The sequence below is a fragment of the Pseudophryne corroboree genome, chromosome 9 (assembly GCF_028390025.1).
Source record: "Pseudophryne corroboree isolate aPseCor3 chromosome 9, aPseCor3.hap2, whole genome shotgun sequence".
Classification (NCBI taxonomy): domain Eukaryota; kingdom Metazoa; phylum Chordata; class Amphibia; order Anura; family Myobatrachidae; genus Pseudophryne; species Pseudophryne corroboree.
Genome location: NC_086452.1, coordinates 151,637,206 through 151,653,960, shown reverse-complemented (window position 1 = coordinate 151,653,960; position 16,755 = coordinate 151,637,206). Strand labels below are relative to the sequence as shown.

At 44.4% G+C, this 16,755-nt stretch overlaps 1 protein-coding gene across 2 annotated transcripts in view; it reads left to right on the top strand.

Moving 5' to 3' along the window:
• The window catches only part of ABCD3 (ATP binding cassette subfamily D member 3), a 178,325-nt gene that overhangs the window by 52,989 nt on the left and 108,581 nt on the right, over positions 1-16,755 (top strand). The window contains exons 2-5 of one of the 2 annotated variants that reach the window (XM_063939855.1): positions 949-985; positions 8,725-8,823; positions 8,927-9,015; positions 14,849-14,918. In XM_063939855.1, the coding sequence (XP_063795925.1) occupies positions 949-985; positions 8,725-8,823; positions 8,927-9,015; positions 14,849-14,918 (295 nt within the window). The remainder of the gene's footprint in view (positions 1-948; positions 986-8,724; positions 8,824-8,926; positions 9,016-14,848; positions 14,919-16,755) is intronic. The other variant, XM_063939854.1, reaches the window with a different exon arrangement.

Genomic DNA, 16,755 nt, shown 5'->3' with positions numbered 1-16,755 from the left:
ATACATACTGTTGAGGAATCGGTAAAGCCGAAGTGTACTGTACCTATTCTAGGGTACAAGCAGAATCAGCATTCTAAAGTTAACATAAAGAAACAGCCAGGATCTATCTGCAAAAGCAGATACTGTCTGCTTTTGCATGTAGTCCACACATTCTGGACAGCTTTATTTTTACACTGCAATCTAGATTTCAGTTTGAACACACCCCACCCAAATCTAATGGGCCCTACACATTGGGCGATAAAACTGAAAGATATGAACGATCTCCTTCATTAATGAACGAGATACCGTTCATATCTTTCAGTGTGGAGGCACCAGCGATGAACGATGCGCGGCCCCGTGCTCATTCATCGCCGGTGCCCCGTCGCTTGTGCATGCAGGCCAAAATGGACGATCTCGTCCATATTAGCCTGCACTGCTATGGCGCCGGGTGACAGGGGAAGTGAAGAAACTTCCCCTCCGTCTCCGGGTCACCAGTCGGCCGTATCCGCCGCAGGGCAGCTCGGCGGCGGATCGCAAAGTGTGTAGGTCCCTTGACACTCTTCACATTATTTCTTCCCCACCTATAGTGCAACTTGGTTTTGCCCATTAGTGTGCTTTTTTGGTTTGCTAATGGGCCCTTCACTCCCCCGTCACTGACCCCCTGCCGCTGGGTCGGCCGTATCTGCCGTCGGGCAGCTCGACGGAGGATCAACAAATGTGTAGGGCCCATAACAGACCTGACTAACCCCCTTAGTTCAGATTTATCAATATATGCATTACCAGGTGCACAGGTTTTTTTTTTTTTTTAAATCAGAATCTGGGCCTATGTGTGCAGCTCTATCTTAGCAGATCAGTTGCACTATGTGATTAGTTTAAGCCATTTGTTGGCATTTCAGATCAAAGTCCAAGAGTTTCAGAAATTAACTTTATATTTATGTCCATTATAAAACTGATTTTATCTCTATGCAGGAAGAAAGGTGGAAGGACGCCATCACAGAACAATGAGGTGAATGGATTTATGTTCTTTTTAGTGCTACTGAGGAACGTTTCCTCTCTTCTCACCTGTTAGCTTGGCTTACTGAAGATTATAAAGATAAGTGTACCCTAGATCAGTGGTTTCCAAACTTTTTTGAATCACGGCGCCCTAGAATATCAGAATTTTTTTCACGGCACCCCTAGGCCAAAAATTTCTTGAGAAATTTAGAAAGAAATATTACATTAAGTAGATTGCGTTTATATGTCATCCTTAGGGTCAGTTGTGTGGTGAGGGACAAGATTTGCTTCCGTTTGGCTACATATTTTATGACTGGCAGCCACCAGCACTGGTTTTACCTATTATATTGACCATGAATAATATGAATTGGTCCTAGACCACCAACCCAGGGCACCCCTGCAAGTGTCCCGAGGCACCCTAGGGAGCCACGGCACACAGTTTGGGAACCTCTGCCATAGATGTAACTTTTTGTTTTGCACCGGGCTCCACTTGCCAGCTAAAACCATGAAGTGTCTGTTGGTAGGACGTCGGTTCATGCAGTTATCCTGAAAGTTTCATATAAACAATAAAATCAATGTTTCTGTTCTGTGACATTATCATATACACAGGTACAGTCACTGAGGAGTGCTGTAACCAGCATAGCCAGGGGAAGGGGGAACAAAAAGGATTCATCTTGAAATGTGTGTTTAGAATACTATAGTAAGTTAAGTTTACTTGGGTTATCGTGCTCCAACTTACTGGAAAACCCTGTTCCAAAAATATTCTGGGTTAGTTACTATTACTGCCTCACAGCACTGAGGTCATTTGTTCAATTCCCAGTCATGTCACATCTGTGTGGAGTTTGTATGATCTCCACCTGTTTGCATTGGTTTCATCCGGGGGCTTCGGTTTCCTCCCACACTCCAAAAATATCCTGATAAGTTAATTTGCTTATTACTAACGTAACCCTAGGGTCTGTATGTGCACCTATATGTTAGTAAATTTAGACTGTCAGTTTCAGTCTGATAGGGACCAATATGGATGTACAGAAATGTTCTCATACATCTAGCCTCAATACGACATGCACCATGAGATGCCTGGCTTGAGTGAGCCAGCAGTTCCTGTGCATCTCTGCTAGCATTCAGTCTTTCTCTAACGTCCTAAGTGGATGCTGGGACTCCGTAAGGACCATGGGGAACAGCGGCTCCGCAGGAGACAGGGCACAAAATAAAAGCTTGAGATATCAGGTGGTGTGCACTGGCTCCTCCCCCTATGACCCTCCTCCAAGCCAGTTAGATTTTTGTGCCCGGCCGAGAAGGGTGCAAACTAGGTAGCTCTCCAGAGCTGCTTAGAATAAAAGTTTAGTTAGGTTTTTTTATTTTCAGTGAGTCCTGCTGGCAACAGGCTCACTGCATCGTGGGACTAAGGGGAGAAGAAGCGAACTCGCCTGAGTGCAGAGTGGATTGGGCTTCTTAGGCTACTGGACGTTAGCTCCAGAGGGACGATCACAGGTTCAGCCTGGATGGGTCACCGGAGCCGCGCCGCCGTCCCCCTTACAGAGCCAGAAGAGACGAAGGTCCGGTGAAAGCGGCGGCAGAAGACATCCTGTCTTCAAGACTAAGGTAGCGCACAGCACCGCAGCTGTGCGCCATTGCTCTCAGCACACTTCACACTCCGGTCACTGAGGGTGCAGGGCGCTGGGGGGGAGCGCCCTGAGACGCAATATAACACACATATACCTTAGCTGGCAAAAGGAATACATCACATATAGCTCCAGGGCTATATGGATGTATTTTTCCCCCTGCCATTTTACACAAAAAAGCGGGAGTTAAGGACGTCGTGAAGGGGCGGGGCCTATCTCCTCAGCACACTGGCGCCATTATTCCCTCACAGCTCCGCTGGAAGGACGGCTCCCTGATTCTCCCCTGCAGTACTGCATCTGATTCAGGGTAAAAAAGAGAAGGGGGGGCATTTTGGCAGCAAATAACTAGATTAACAGCAGCTATAAGGGATTAACACTTATATAAGGTTATCCCTGTATATATATAGCGCTGGGTGTGTGCTGGCAGACTCTCCCTCTGTCTCTCCAAAGGGCTAAGTAGGGTCCTGTCCTCTATCAGAGCATTCCCGGTGTGTGTGCTGTGTGTCGGTACGCGTGTGTCGACATGTATGAGGAGGAAAATGAGGTGGAGGCGGAGCAGTTGCCTGTGTTAGTGATGTCACCCCCTAGGGAGTCGACACCTGACTGGATGATTGTGTTTAAGCAATTAAGTGATAATGTCAGCAATTTACAAAAAACTGTTGACGACATGAGAAAGCCGGCAAATCAATTAGTGCCTGTTCAGGCGTCTCAGACACCCTCAGGGGCCCTAAAACGGCCGCTACCTCAGTGGGTCGACACGGATCCAGATACAGATACTGAGTCTAGTGTCGACGGTGACGAGACAAACGTAATGTCCAGTAGGGCCACACGTTACATGATCACGGCAATGAAAGAGGCATTGAACCTTTCTGACACTACAAATACCTCAAAGGCGGGTATTATGTGGGGTGTGAAAAAACTGCCAATAGTTTTTCCTGAGTCTGAGGAAATAAATGAGGTGTGTGATAAAGCGTGGGTTTCCCCCGATAAAAAACAGCTAATTTCTAATAAGTTATTAGCACTATACCCTTTCCCGCCAGAGGTTAGGGCACGGTGGGAAACACCCCCTAGGGTAGATAAGGCGCTCACACGTTTATCTAAACAAGTAGCGTTACCGTCCCCTGATACGGCCACCCTCAAAGAACCAGCTGATAGGAGGCTGGAAAATATCCTGAAAAGTATATACACACATACTGGTGTTATACTGCGACCAGCAATCGCATCAGCCTGGATGTGCAGTGCTGGAGTCGCATGGGCGGATTCCCTGACTGACAATATTGATACCCTGGATAGGGACAATATTTTGTTAACTATAGAACATTTAAAGGATGCATTGCTATATATGCGTGATGCGCAGAGGGATATTTGTACCCTGGCATCAAGAGTAAGCGCAATGTCCATCTCTGCCAGAAGAGCATTATGGACCAGACAGTGGTCAGGGGACGCAGATTCCAAACGGCACATGGAAGTATTGCCGTATAAGGGGGAGGAGTTATTTGGGGCTGGTCTAACAGACCTGGTGGCCACGGCAACGGCTGGAAAATCCACCTTTTTACCCCAGGTTACTTCACATCAACAAAAAAAGACAGTCTTTTCAAACTCAGTCCTTTCGTTCCCATAAGTACAAGCGAGCAAAAGGTCACTCTTTTCTGCCCAAGGGCAGAGGAAGAGGAAAAAGGCAGCACCATGCAGCCGCTTCCCAGGAGCAGAAGCCCTCCCCTGCTTCTGCCAAGTCTTCAGCATGACGCTGGGGCTTTACAAGCAGACTCAGACACGGTGGGGGCCCGTCTCAAGAATTTCAACGCGCAGTGGGCTCACTCGCAAGTGGATCCCTGGATTCTACAGGTAGTATCACAGGGGTACAAACTGGAATTCGAGGCGTTTCCTCCTCATCGGTTCCTGAAGTCTGCTTTACCAAAGTCTCCCTCCGACAGGGAGGCAGTTCTGGAAGCCATTCACAAGCTGTACTCCCAGCAGGTGATAATCAAGGTACCCCTCTTACAACAGGGGAAGGGTATTATTCCACACTATTTGTGGTACCGAAGCCGGACGGCTCGGTGAGACCAATATTAAATCTAAAATCTTTGAACACTTACATAAAAAGGTTCAAATTCAAGATGGAGTCACTCAGAGCGGTGATAGCGAACCTGGAAGAGGGGGACTATATGGTGTCGCTGGACATCAAGGATGCTTATCTCCACGTCCCAATATATCCTTCTCACCAAGGGTACCTCAGGTTTGTAGTACAAAACTGTCATTATCAGTTTCAGACGCTGCCGTTTGGATTGTCCACGGCGCCTCGGGTCTTTACCAAGGTAATGGCCGAAATGATGATTCTTCTACGAAGAAAAGGCATCTTAATTATCCCTTACTTGGACGATCTCCTGATAAGGGCAAGAACCAAGGAACAGTTAGAAGTCGGAGTGGCACTATCTCAGGTAGTGCTAAGTCAGCACGGATGGATTCTAAATATTCCAAAATCGCAGCTGATTCCAACGACACGTCTACTGTTCTTAGGAATGATTCTGGACACAGTCCAGAAGAAGGTGTTTCTCCCGGAGGAGAAGGCCAGGGAGTTATCCGAGCTAGTCAGGAACCTCCTAAAACCAGGACAGGTCTCAGTGCATCAGTGCACAAGGGTCCTGGGAAAAATGGTGGCTTCTTACGAAGCGATTCCATTCGGAAGATTCCATGCAAGGACTTTTCAGTGGGATCTACTGGGAAAATGGTCCGGATCGCATCTTCAGATGCATCAACGGATAACCCTGTCGCCAAGGACGAGGGTGTCTCTCCTGTGGTGGCTTCAGAAGGCTCATCTACTAGAGGGCCGCAGATTTGGCATTCAGGATTGGATCCTGGTAACCACGGATGCCAGCCTGAGAGGCTGGGGAGCAGTCACACAGGGAAGGAATTTCCAGGGCTTGTGGTCAAGCATGGAAACATCTCTTCATATAAACATTCTAGAACTAAGGGCCATTTACAATGCCTTAATTCAAGCAAAACCTCTGCTTCTGGGTCAGGCGGTGTTGATCCAGTCGGACAACATCACGTCAGTCGCCCACATAAACAGACAGGGCGGCACGAGAAGCAGGAGGGCAATGGCAGAAACTGCAAGGATTCTTCGCTGGGCGGAAAATCATGTGATAGCACTGTCAGCAGTGTTCATTCCGGGAGTGGACAACTGGGAAGCAGACTTCCTCAGCAGACACGACCTTCACCCGGGAGAGTGGGGACTTCACCCAGAAGTCTTCCACCAAATTGTAAACCGTTGGGAAAGACCAAAGGTGGACATGATGGCGTCACGTCTAAACAAAAAAGTGGACAGATATTGCGCCAGGTCAAGGGACCCTCAGGCAATAGCAGTGGACGCTCTGGTAACGCCGTGGGTGTACCAGTCAGTGTATGTATTCCCTCCTCTGCCCCTCATACCGAAAGTATTGAGAATCATAAGAAGGAGAGGAGTAAGAACTATACTCGTGGTTCCGGATTGGCCAAGAAGGTCTTGGTACCCGGAACTTCAAGAGATGCTCACGGACGAACCGTGGCCTCTACCTCTAAGACAGGACCTGCTACTGCAGGGGCCTTGTCTGTTCCAAGACTTACCGCGGCTGCGTTTGACGGCATGGCGGTTGAACGCCGGATCCTGAAGGACAAGGGCATTCCAGAAGAAGTCATCCCTACTCTGGTAAAAGCCAGAAAGGAAGTAACCGCAAAACATTATCACCGCATTTGGCGTAAATATGTTGCGTGGTGTGAGGCCAAGAAGGCCCCTACACAGGAATTTCAACTGGGTCGTTTCTTGCATTTCCTGCAAACAGGACTGTCTATGGGCCTAAAATTAGGGTCCATTAAGGTTCAAATTTCGGCCCTGTCGATATTCTTCCAGAAAGAACTGGCTTCAGTACCTGAAGTTCAGACATTTGTGAAAGGGGTGCTGCACATACAGCCTCCTTTTGTGCCTCCAGTGGCACCTTGGGATCTCAATGTTGTGTTGAGATTTCTAAAATCACACTGGTTTGAACCATTGTCTACGGTAGATTTAAAATATCTCACGTGGAAGGTGTCGATGCTGTTGGCCTTGGCTTCAGCTAGGCGTGTGTCAGAATTGGCGGCTTTATCATGTAAAAGCCCTTACCTAAATTTTCATTCTGACAGGGCGGAATTGAGGACTCGTCCTCAATTTCTACCTAAGGTGGTTTCTGCATTTCACATGAACCAACCTATTGTGGTACCTGCGGCTACTAGGGACTTAGAGGACTCTAAGTTGCTGGACGTTGTCAGGGCCTTGAAAATATGTTTCCAGGACGGCTGGAGTCAGGAAAACTGACTCGCTGTTTATCCTGTATGCACCCAACAAGCTGGGTGCTCCTGCTTCAAAGCAGACGATTGCTCGTTGGATTTGTAGTACAATTCAGCTTGCACATTCCGTGGCAGGATTGCCACAGCCAAAATCAGTAAAAGCCCATTCCACAAGGAAAGTGGGCTCATCTTGGGCGGCTGCCCGAGGGGTCTCGGCTTTACAACTTTGCCGAGCAGCTACTTGGTCAGGGGCAAACACGTTTGCTAAATTCTACAAATTTGATACCCTGGCTGAGGAGGACCTGGAGTTCTCTCATTCGGTGCTGCAGAGTCATCCGCACTCTCCCGCCCGTTTGGGAGCTTTGGTATAATCCCCATGGTCCTTACGGAGTCCCAGCATCCACTTAGGACGTTAGAGAAAATAAGATTTTACTTACCGATAAATCTATTTCTCGTAGTCCGTAGTGGATGCTGGGCGCCCATCCCTAGTGCGGATTGTCTGCAATACTTGTATATAGTTATTGTTACAAAAAATTCGGGTTATTATTGTTGAGCCATCTTTTCAGAGGCTCCTTTAAATTTATCATACTGTTAACTGGGTTCAGATCACGAGTTGTACGGTGTGATTGGTGTGGCTGGTATGAGTCTTACCCGGGATTCAATATCCTTCCTTATTATGTACGCTCGTCCGGGCACAGTATCCTAACTGGCTTGGAGGAGGGTCATAGGGGGAGGAGCCAGTGCACACCACCTGATATCTCAAGCTTTTATTTTGTGCCCTGTCTCCTGCGGAGCCGCTGTTCCCCATGGTCCTTACGGAGTCCCAGCATCCACTACGGACTACGAGAAATAGATTTATCGGTAAGTAAAATCTTATTTATTTATTTTTTTTGCCGAAAATTCATCTTATTTGCATCCAGGCAAACACTGTAAAGTAGCATTTTGTATGCAGATACAGCTGCAGTCGCACACAGAATATAGGTATGCCGCACAGCACTTTAATCAGCAGAGTCTACTTGTGCACCTTATTTGCATATCGACTAGAAGGCTGTTTAACATGACTGCAGCAACAATGAGAGAGGACACATCTGTACTGCGCTGTGTAAATTGTTGGTGTTATGGTGTGTGTACACGGTGAGATATTTTCGTACGATTTTGACTGTATTGTCAAAATCGTGAGAAAAGTTAGTGCAGATCGCAAGGTGAAAGTCAAGCCTAGACTGTGCAGGCAAGTCAATTTTGACTATCTCTATAGAAGAGATAGTCAAAATTGACACTTAGCCAAAATCGCACATAGTCAGTATCGCAAGCACATAATGAGTGTGCTTGCGATACTGACTATGTGCCGACCTAGCCCCTGTCGCATAGTGAGAATCGGGCATAGCCCCAATCTCGCCGTGTGTATGGGCCTTTAAAAAAACAACACAAGTATTAATATTAAATGTTGCCCATTTGTGTACTGGTTGGGAACACGGACCAATTAAATATTTATTAATCTACATACATACGCCTCGCGTTAACAACAAGCTGCGCCTTTTCGCACCCGCGACTAGGCAATGCAATGTTTTTGCATCGTGGGTATGAATATACACACATGCGTCCACATCACAGCAACCTAGTCGCAACTGCAATGAGTGTGGCTACATCTGTACCTCCAATGTATGTATAACCTGTGCGACCTTGTTTATGGCAAGGTTCTTGTAATGTGATAGGGTCAGTGTAACAAATCAGTTGGCCAGAGGAGAGGTTACAATGATTATCCTTTGTGCCACGGCATAAAAGGAGAGACCACTTGTATCTAGTATTTTATGCCCTTTTTTATGTTTTACAGAAAGATGGAAAGAAAGAAAAAGCGGTGGTGGACAGGGTCTTCTTTGCACGGATTGGTCGCATCTTGAAAATATTAGTACCAAAAACTGTATGTAAAGAGGTGGGTATTTCATAGTGCTCTGTTCATCTCTGATCGTTTCTCTCAGGTTTCCAATGTCTGCTGTAGATCTGTTACTAAGTACACGGTCGTTTATGTGTTACAGAGCGGATATCTGTTACTTATAGCTGTCATGCTGATTGCACGCACATACTGTGACGTTTGGATGATTCAGAATGGCACTTTTATTGAAAGGTATTTCATTCTGCAGCTAAAGGCTAATGTTTCTATCATTTTATTTTTATGGAAGCTTTACCATTAACAAAGGGTCCACACACATGACTGACTGTTGTAATGGAAGCTTGTCACATACCTTTCTCATGGCAGTGACAGGTACACATGTCCCTAAGGCTCAGGCTTGTTATTGGTATAAAATGTGGCATTGGACAAGTGTAAAAGGATAACCAGTGAGGGCTCTAGAAGTCCGTACACTGCTACTGTCTTAATAAAACACATCTACCATTCAGCAAAATGCAGCTATGGGTAATTATACATGAGCTCCTATACAAATTTGGCTGGTCTTAGATGACCATCTTTTGTAAATCTTTGTCATAAGGAAGAGGTGCAATAGATCTTGGCCATACATAGGGCTTAATTCAGACATCTACACAATCCCGATAGCCTACGTACATATCCGGTACTTGTAGATCTGCACATGCTCAGGATCTGTACTGGGCATGTGCAGATCTGTATCTGCCACGATTGTCTCGGTGCCCCCTGATTGACATGCTGCGGCCATTTAAAGGTGGGGGAAGGGTCAGAAATGTCCAGCGGTCCAGAAAACAGGGGGGCGTGTCAGCCCTGTTTTCTTGGTGTGTCGAGGTCAGTTGCTGGCCGGAAGTGTGAAACACCGACATCCTGAGGGGCACTCAGATGATTGATCACGCAGGTGACCTGATGCTGTGTCTTTGGATGCAGCAGAGGATAAAAAAAAGCTTGCAGTGGTCTTCTTTCTACTTCAGGCTCCTCCTGCTACTTTTACATATTTTTGCACAGCAGTTGCATCCAATGATGCAGCAACTGTAGCTATAGCGTCCGTCTGTGAATCTAGCTTAGGGATTGCCCTGACTGCCATGTAGCCGGACCAGCGCGCCTTTTGTTTGTGGATACATGCTCTTGCTGAAAGGCTAGATATGACAGGGTATTTTTAGCATGATCAGACAATGACACATCGTTTACCATCTGTCTCGACCAACGTCTGATAGGTCAGTGGTATTTTACCACTGCGAGTTTTGGCCAAAGGTCTAAAAGGTCTAATTGACTGCATAATTGCTGCGTATATATTACAAGCACCTGGACAGTGTTTATCTAACTAATGATGTATATTAAGGAAAACACCACAAATAGTATTATCAGGCAGAAAGATAAGTCTAAAAATTAATAAATTATATACTATCAATTATTAATCCAATGATCACTTTTGAAAATCTCATTAGAGCATTCTGCCCCCTAACAAACAACACTGAATTGTTTAAACATGGATACATATAATGATATAATATTCATTAAAAGAGAGCGCATAAACAAAAATATATCTATCTAGTATTCTCATTAAAAATGTAAAATTGATAAGGAAACACAAATGGATGACACCCTCCAAGATCAATAGAAATCCAAACAGTTAATGTAGCATATTTGTAAATCTGAATTAAGGGGGTTATTCAGGTCTGTTAGCAAACCAAAAAACACACTAATGGGCAAAACCATGTTGCACTGCAGGTGGAGCATATGTAACATGTGCAGAGAGAGTTGGATTTGGGTGGGTTATATTGTTTCTGTGCAGGGTAAATCGTGTCTGCTTTATTTTTACACTGCAATTTAGATTTCAGTTTAAACACACAACACCCAAATCTAACTCTCTCTGCACAGGTTACATCTGTCCCACTTGCGGTGCAACATGGTTTGGCCCATTAGTGTGCTTTTTTTGCTAACAAACATTAATAAGGCCGTAAGAGCAGTTACACTCCAATAGAAGACTCAATAGTAATGCTGGAGATTATACAGTGGTGCTTAAAAATTTGTGAACCCCTCTGAATTTTTTTATATTTCTGCTGAAAATTGTCCTAAAACTTCTTCAGATTTTCAAGTCCTAAAAGTTGAAAAAGAGAACCAAATAAGACAAAAAAAATCCACAACTTTAAATTTATTCTTCTTTAACCATTCTTTCAAATGACTTGTGTGCTTTGGGTTGTTGTCATGCTGCATGAGCCATGATCTCTTGAGATGCAACTCATGGACAGATGACCTGACATTTTCCTTCAGAATATTCTGGTATGATTCAGAATTCATGGTCCCTTCAATGATGGCAAGTCATCCTGGGTAGATGCAGCAATACAGGCCCGAACCATGTTACCACCACCGTATTTCACAGATGGTATGAGGTTTTTATGCTGGAATGCAGAGTTCTCTTTCTCCAAACATCATTTAAGCCAAAAAGCGCTATATTGGACTCATCTGTCAACAAAACATTGTTCCAGTAGCCTTCCTGCTTGTCCAGGTGAACTTTATCAAACTGCAAACGGGCAGCTATGTTCTCTTTAGAGAGTACAGTAGCAGCTTTCCCCATGCAATCCTGCCATGCACACTACTGTTGTTCATTGCCCTCCTGACTGTGTAATCATGAACATTAGCTAATGTGAGAGAGGCTTTCAGGTGCTTTGAGGTTATCTTGGGTTCCTTTGTAACCTTGCAAACTATTAGAAGCCTTGCTCTTGGTATGATTTTTGTAGGTCAACCACTCCTGGGGAGGATAATAATGGTCTGGAATTCCTCCATTTGTACACAATCTGTCTGACTGTTAATTGGTGGAGTCCAAACTCTTTAGAGATGGTTTTGTAACCTTTTCCAGCCTGATGAGCGTCAACAATTCTTCTTCTGGGAAATCTCCATTGTTTGTGGCATGATACTTTTTCACCAACGTGTTGTGAACAGAAGCCTTTGATAGATCCCTGTTCTTTTAAAAAGACAGGTTGTCCACTCACACCTGATAGTCAACACCTGACTAATTTCACCTCTAAAATATCTGCTAAGCCTAAAGGGTCACATACTTTTGCCACTCACAGATATGTAATATTGGATCATTTTACCTTGAGCAATAAAAAAGAATTGATTACGTTTAAATAAAATAAAAATTGTCTCATTTGTTTGATTTGGTTCTCTTTGTCTACTTTTAGGATTTGTGTGAAAATCTGAGGTAGTTTTATGGCACTTTTCAGCAAAAATATAGGGCTCAAAAACTTTCAAGCACCACTGTAGTTGCTCCGTTCAGTATCAACATTAATTTGAGCTTTAAAAGGAGATTATGACTTTACCCACTTGTGTAAGCATGCTGATTGGTTTTGTAGGGGTTTTGCAAACTGGTGGGATCCACAGTGAATTGACACTGGGTTCATGGTCAAAACGAAAGCTTGTTTTGACCATCTACACTGAACCCATCGTCTATCCCCAATAATTCCTAAACCACAATGCTGTGCTGAAATGCAGCGGTTTTCTAGGGCTTCGTTGATACCGAATATGTGTGCAGCTTTGTATAGGTTTTGTTGTGAAAATTATAATTTAAAAGTAAAATCAAAAAACATGGACTCCCCCAGCAAAATAGTAATCCGTGCTAGGCATTTAATCCTAGACTGGTAATGGACAAATCAGTGGGCAAAAAGCATGGGATCTTCCACTAAAGAGCACTTGGCTTTAAATGCCAAGGCTGATGGCACTATAGCAGAGTGAACACACAGTAAGGGGTTCCCCTGCCATAGTGCCAACCATCCCTAAGATGGTCAGAATGGAGCTGTATTTCCTCTGGAGAAATTGGCCTGCAACATAAAGTGGGTGTGGGGTGGTAATAGAATCTATTAATTTATACCCCTTTCACACAGAGATTTTTACACAGTGATTTGCCCGGTCAATCAGGTCGTTTTCTGTGTGAAATAGTCAGCCCGGGACTTCGACCCGGGTTGACCCTTACACACAGAAGAAATACCTGGGTTGATCGGCAAATTACCTGGTAAAACTGCTTCACCCGGTAAATTTGTTTTTCTGTGTGAAAGGGGGATCTGACGGAGACTGGCAAAACGACCCATCATTCAAATGCCGGGTAAAAGCCGGGATTTAGGGAATTTTATGTGTTAAAGTGGTATTACTGGTGCACTACCGGTACTGACATGCCCTGTCATGGGAAATTTTGGGATACGGTCATCAGGTCGACACCACTTAGGTTGACAGTCATTAGGTCGACCACTATTGGTCGACATGCATTAGGTCAACAGGGGCACTAGGTCGACATAGTCATTAGGTCGACATGAGTTTTTCAAATTTTGATTTTTTGATTTTTGTTCTTTTTTCATACTTTACGATCCACGTGGACTACAAGTGGGAATGGTAACTTGCCCGGTGCACTAATTGGCGTTCCTCGTCACTTTACGAAGAAAACGACACCAAAAAAAGTAAAAACAAACAACCAACCTCATGTCGACAGTTTGACCTGTCGACCTAGACCATGTCAACCTAATGACCATGTCGACTTAGTAACCCTGTCGACCTAATGCATGTCGACCAATAGTGGTTGCCCGAATGACTGTCGACCTAAGTTGTAACGACCCATACCCGGAAATTTTAAGGGCTGCCAGGCCATGGTAGCACTTGGGGAACCATAAGTGCCAGCGCTCCCACTGACAGAAAAAAAAGGTGGTGGTGGTGAGGGGGATTCTAGAAATAGTGTGTGTGTGTTAAAATGTTTATACATTTGTTCTGTGTAACTGACCAAGATGTTCCTGTACTGAAGCATTTTTGCTAAAACAAGCAGCTTTTCATGTTCTGTATCTTATTCCACCACATCGTGTAGATAGATAGCCATAAATATATAGATACAACAAATATGTTATATATGAGGATAGTACACACACAGTGCATTTATAAGTCCTATATTAAGTGAAGACAGACCAAACATATCCCTGGTTTTACACTTTTTTACTCCGATCTTCAAGATGGTAGATATAGACCTTCAAAAACTGTGGGGAAAAGAAAACCTATAGGCCTACATGAAGCAGGAGTGGTCAGTGATGATGGTTAATTGCTGGTCATTGCCATCCTACATTAGAAATTAATGGGAGCACTCGGATTGGTCAGAGCACGGCTGTTCCCATAAGGATCCGTACAGTTCTTTGCATTAACTTGCAACTCATTTTTTTCATTTTTTTTTTTTTTTTTTGAGGCAGTTTTAAAAAGGACCACTTAGTCTGACAGTTTCTGTAGTTAATGAGGAAGAATTGGGAGGACAGTATTGATTCTAAAGTACAGTTTTTTCAGTTTAGCTGGATGCAAAACACTGGAGAATCATCACAATCCCGCTGGAATTTCAAACTTGCTACTTAAGGGGGGTAAGCAATTAGGTCCATTTTTTTTCCAGCTAGGTTAAAAAACTGTACTTTTTGCTATTTTTAGGGCGAATGGGGATTCGCCCTATTCAATAGCAGGGCCGTTTTTTTCGCCTAGGTGAAATTCAGCAGGAGTGAAAAACATGTGGATTGGTGAATCCACATGTTTTCTAACCTGCGCTGGTGAAAACACGAGTCTTTTTCTCCGATTTTGAGGTATTTTTCACCAATGCCTTTTCACTAAAGCAAAAGTAAAAAGGCATTGGTGAAAATTTCCCTAAAAAATGGGTGAAAACGGTCTCAATTGAATAGACAGTTGGGCCAAATCAATAGCTCTCAGATTACTGGCACTAATTGCATACGCCCCTTAGTACTGTAGGTTTCCACTGTAGTACTGTAAGTGCAGTAAGTAATGGGACAGTATCCTTACAGCAATGCTAAAATGATGTGTACAGTAGATAAAGACCGCTGGGAATATTACAGGAAAGTGGTATATGGGTTTCTGTGTAGGTCACAGCAGTTGTATACGGTCTGTCACTTTTCTAGTTTATCTGTTTGCTATTGGTTTTTGCACCTTTTTTTTCCCCTCTTAGTGTGCAAGAAATTATTTACTGCTCCCAAGATTTTAAGCACATTGTCTCTGTCACTTTTTGTTTCAGTGGAATTATAAGCAGAAATAGAGCAGTGTTCCAGAAGTACTTTTTCCAGTATATAGCTGCAATTCCGCTGGTAAAACTTTGTGGTAGTCACCGGGCTGTGGTAGCATGCCGCTCACTGTGCACTTTTTTACTGACCATTTAACCTATATTCAGCAGATCTAATAGAAAATGAGAGTGGCTGCAGCATGTAGAGTGAAAAGCGTGTCTTTCATTACTAAAGGATATGTTCTTTTTTGGTATTTTTTTTTTAAATACAGTGTATCTGAAAAGTATTCACAGCGCTTCACTTTTTCCACATTTTGTTATACAGGTTGAGTCTCCCTTATCCAAAATGCTTGGGACCAGAGGTATTTTGGATATGTGATTTTTCCATATTTTGGAATAATTGCATACCATAATGAGATATCATGGTGATGGGACCTAAATCTAAGCACAGAATGCATTTATGTTACATATACACCTTATACACACAGCCTGAATGTAATTTTAGCCAATATTTTTTATAACTTTGTGCATTAAACAAAGTGTGTGTACATTCAAACAATTCATTTATGTTTCATATACACCTTATACACACAGCCTGAAGGTCATTTAATACAATATTTTTAAAAACTTTGTGTATTAAACAAAGTTTGTGTACATTGAGCCATCAAAAAACAAAGGTTTCACTATCTCACTCAAAAAAGTCCGTATTTCGGAATATTCCGTATTTCGGAATATTTGGATATGGGATACTCAACCTGTACTACAGTCTTATTCCAAACTGGAATAAATTCATTTCTCTGACGTCCTAGTGGATGCTGGGGACTCCGTCAGGACCATGGGGATTAGCGGCTCCGCAGGAGACAGGGCACAAAAGTAAAAGCTTTAGGATCAGGTGGTGTGCACTGGCTCCTCCCCCTATGACCCTCCTCCAAGCCTCAGTTAGATTTTTGTGCCCGGCCGAGAAGGGTGCAATCTAGGTGGCTCTCCTAAAGAGCTGCTTAGAGTAAAAGTTTTGTTAGGTTTTTTATTTTCAGTGAGTCCTGCTGGCAACAGGCTCACTGCATCGAGGGACTTAGGGGAGAGAAGTGAACTCACCTGCGTGCAGGATGGATTGGCTTCTTAGGCTACTGGACACCATTAGCTCCAGAGGGAGTCGGAACACAGGTCTCACCCTGGGGTTCGTCCCGGAGCCGCGCCGCCGACCCCCTTGCAGATGCCGAAAAGTGAAGAGGTCCAGAAACCGGTGGCTGAAGACTTTTCAGTCTTCATAAGGTAGCGCACAGCACTGCAGCTGTGCGCCATTGTTGTCAGCACACTTCATAGCAGCGGTCACTGAGGGTGCAGGGCGCTGGGGGGGGCGCCCTGGGCAGCAATGATAGTACCTTATTCTGGCTAAAAATACATCACATATAGCCCCTGGGGGCTATATGGATGTATTTAACCCCTGCCAGGTCTCAGAAAAACGGGAGAAGAAGCCCGCCGAAAAGGGGGCGGGGCCTATTCTCCTCAGCACACAGCGCCATTTTCCCTCACAGAAATGCTGGTGGGAAGGCTCCCAGGCTCTCCCCTGCACTGCACTACAGAAACAGGGTTAAAACAGAGAGGGGGGGGCACTTATTTGGCGATATGACTATATATATATATATATATATATATATATTAAAATGCTATAAGGGAAAAACACTTATATAAAGGTTGTCCCTGTATAATTATAGCGTTTTTGGTGTGTGCTGGCAAACTCTCCCTCTGTCTCCCCAAAGGGCTAGTGGGGTCCTGTCCTCTATCAGAGCATTCCCTGTGTGTGTGCTGTGTGTCGGTACGTGTGTGTCGACATGTATGAGGACGATGTTGGTGAGGAGGCGGAGCAATTGCCTGTAATGGTGATGTCACTCTCTAGGGAGTCGACACCGGAATGGATGGCT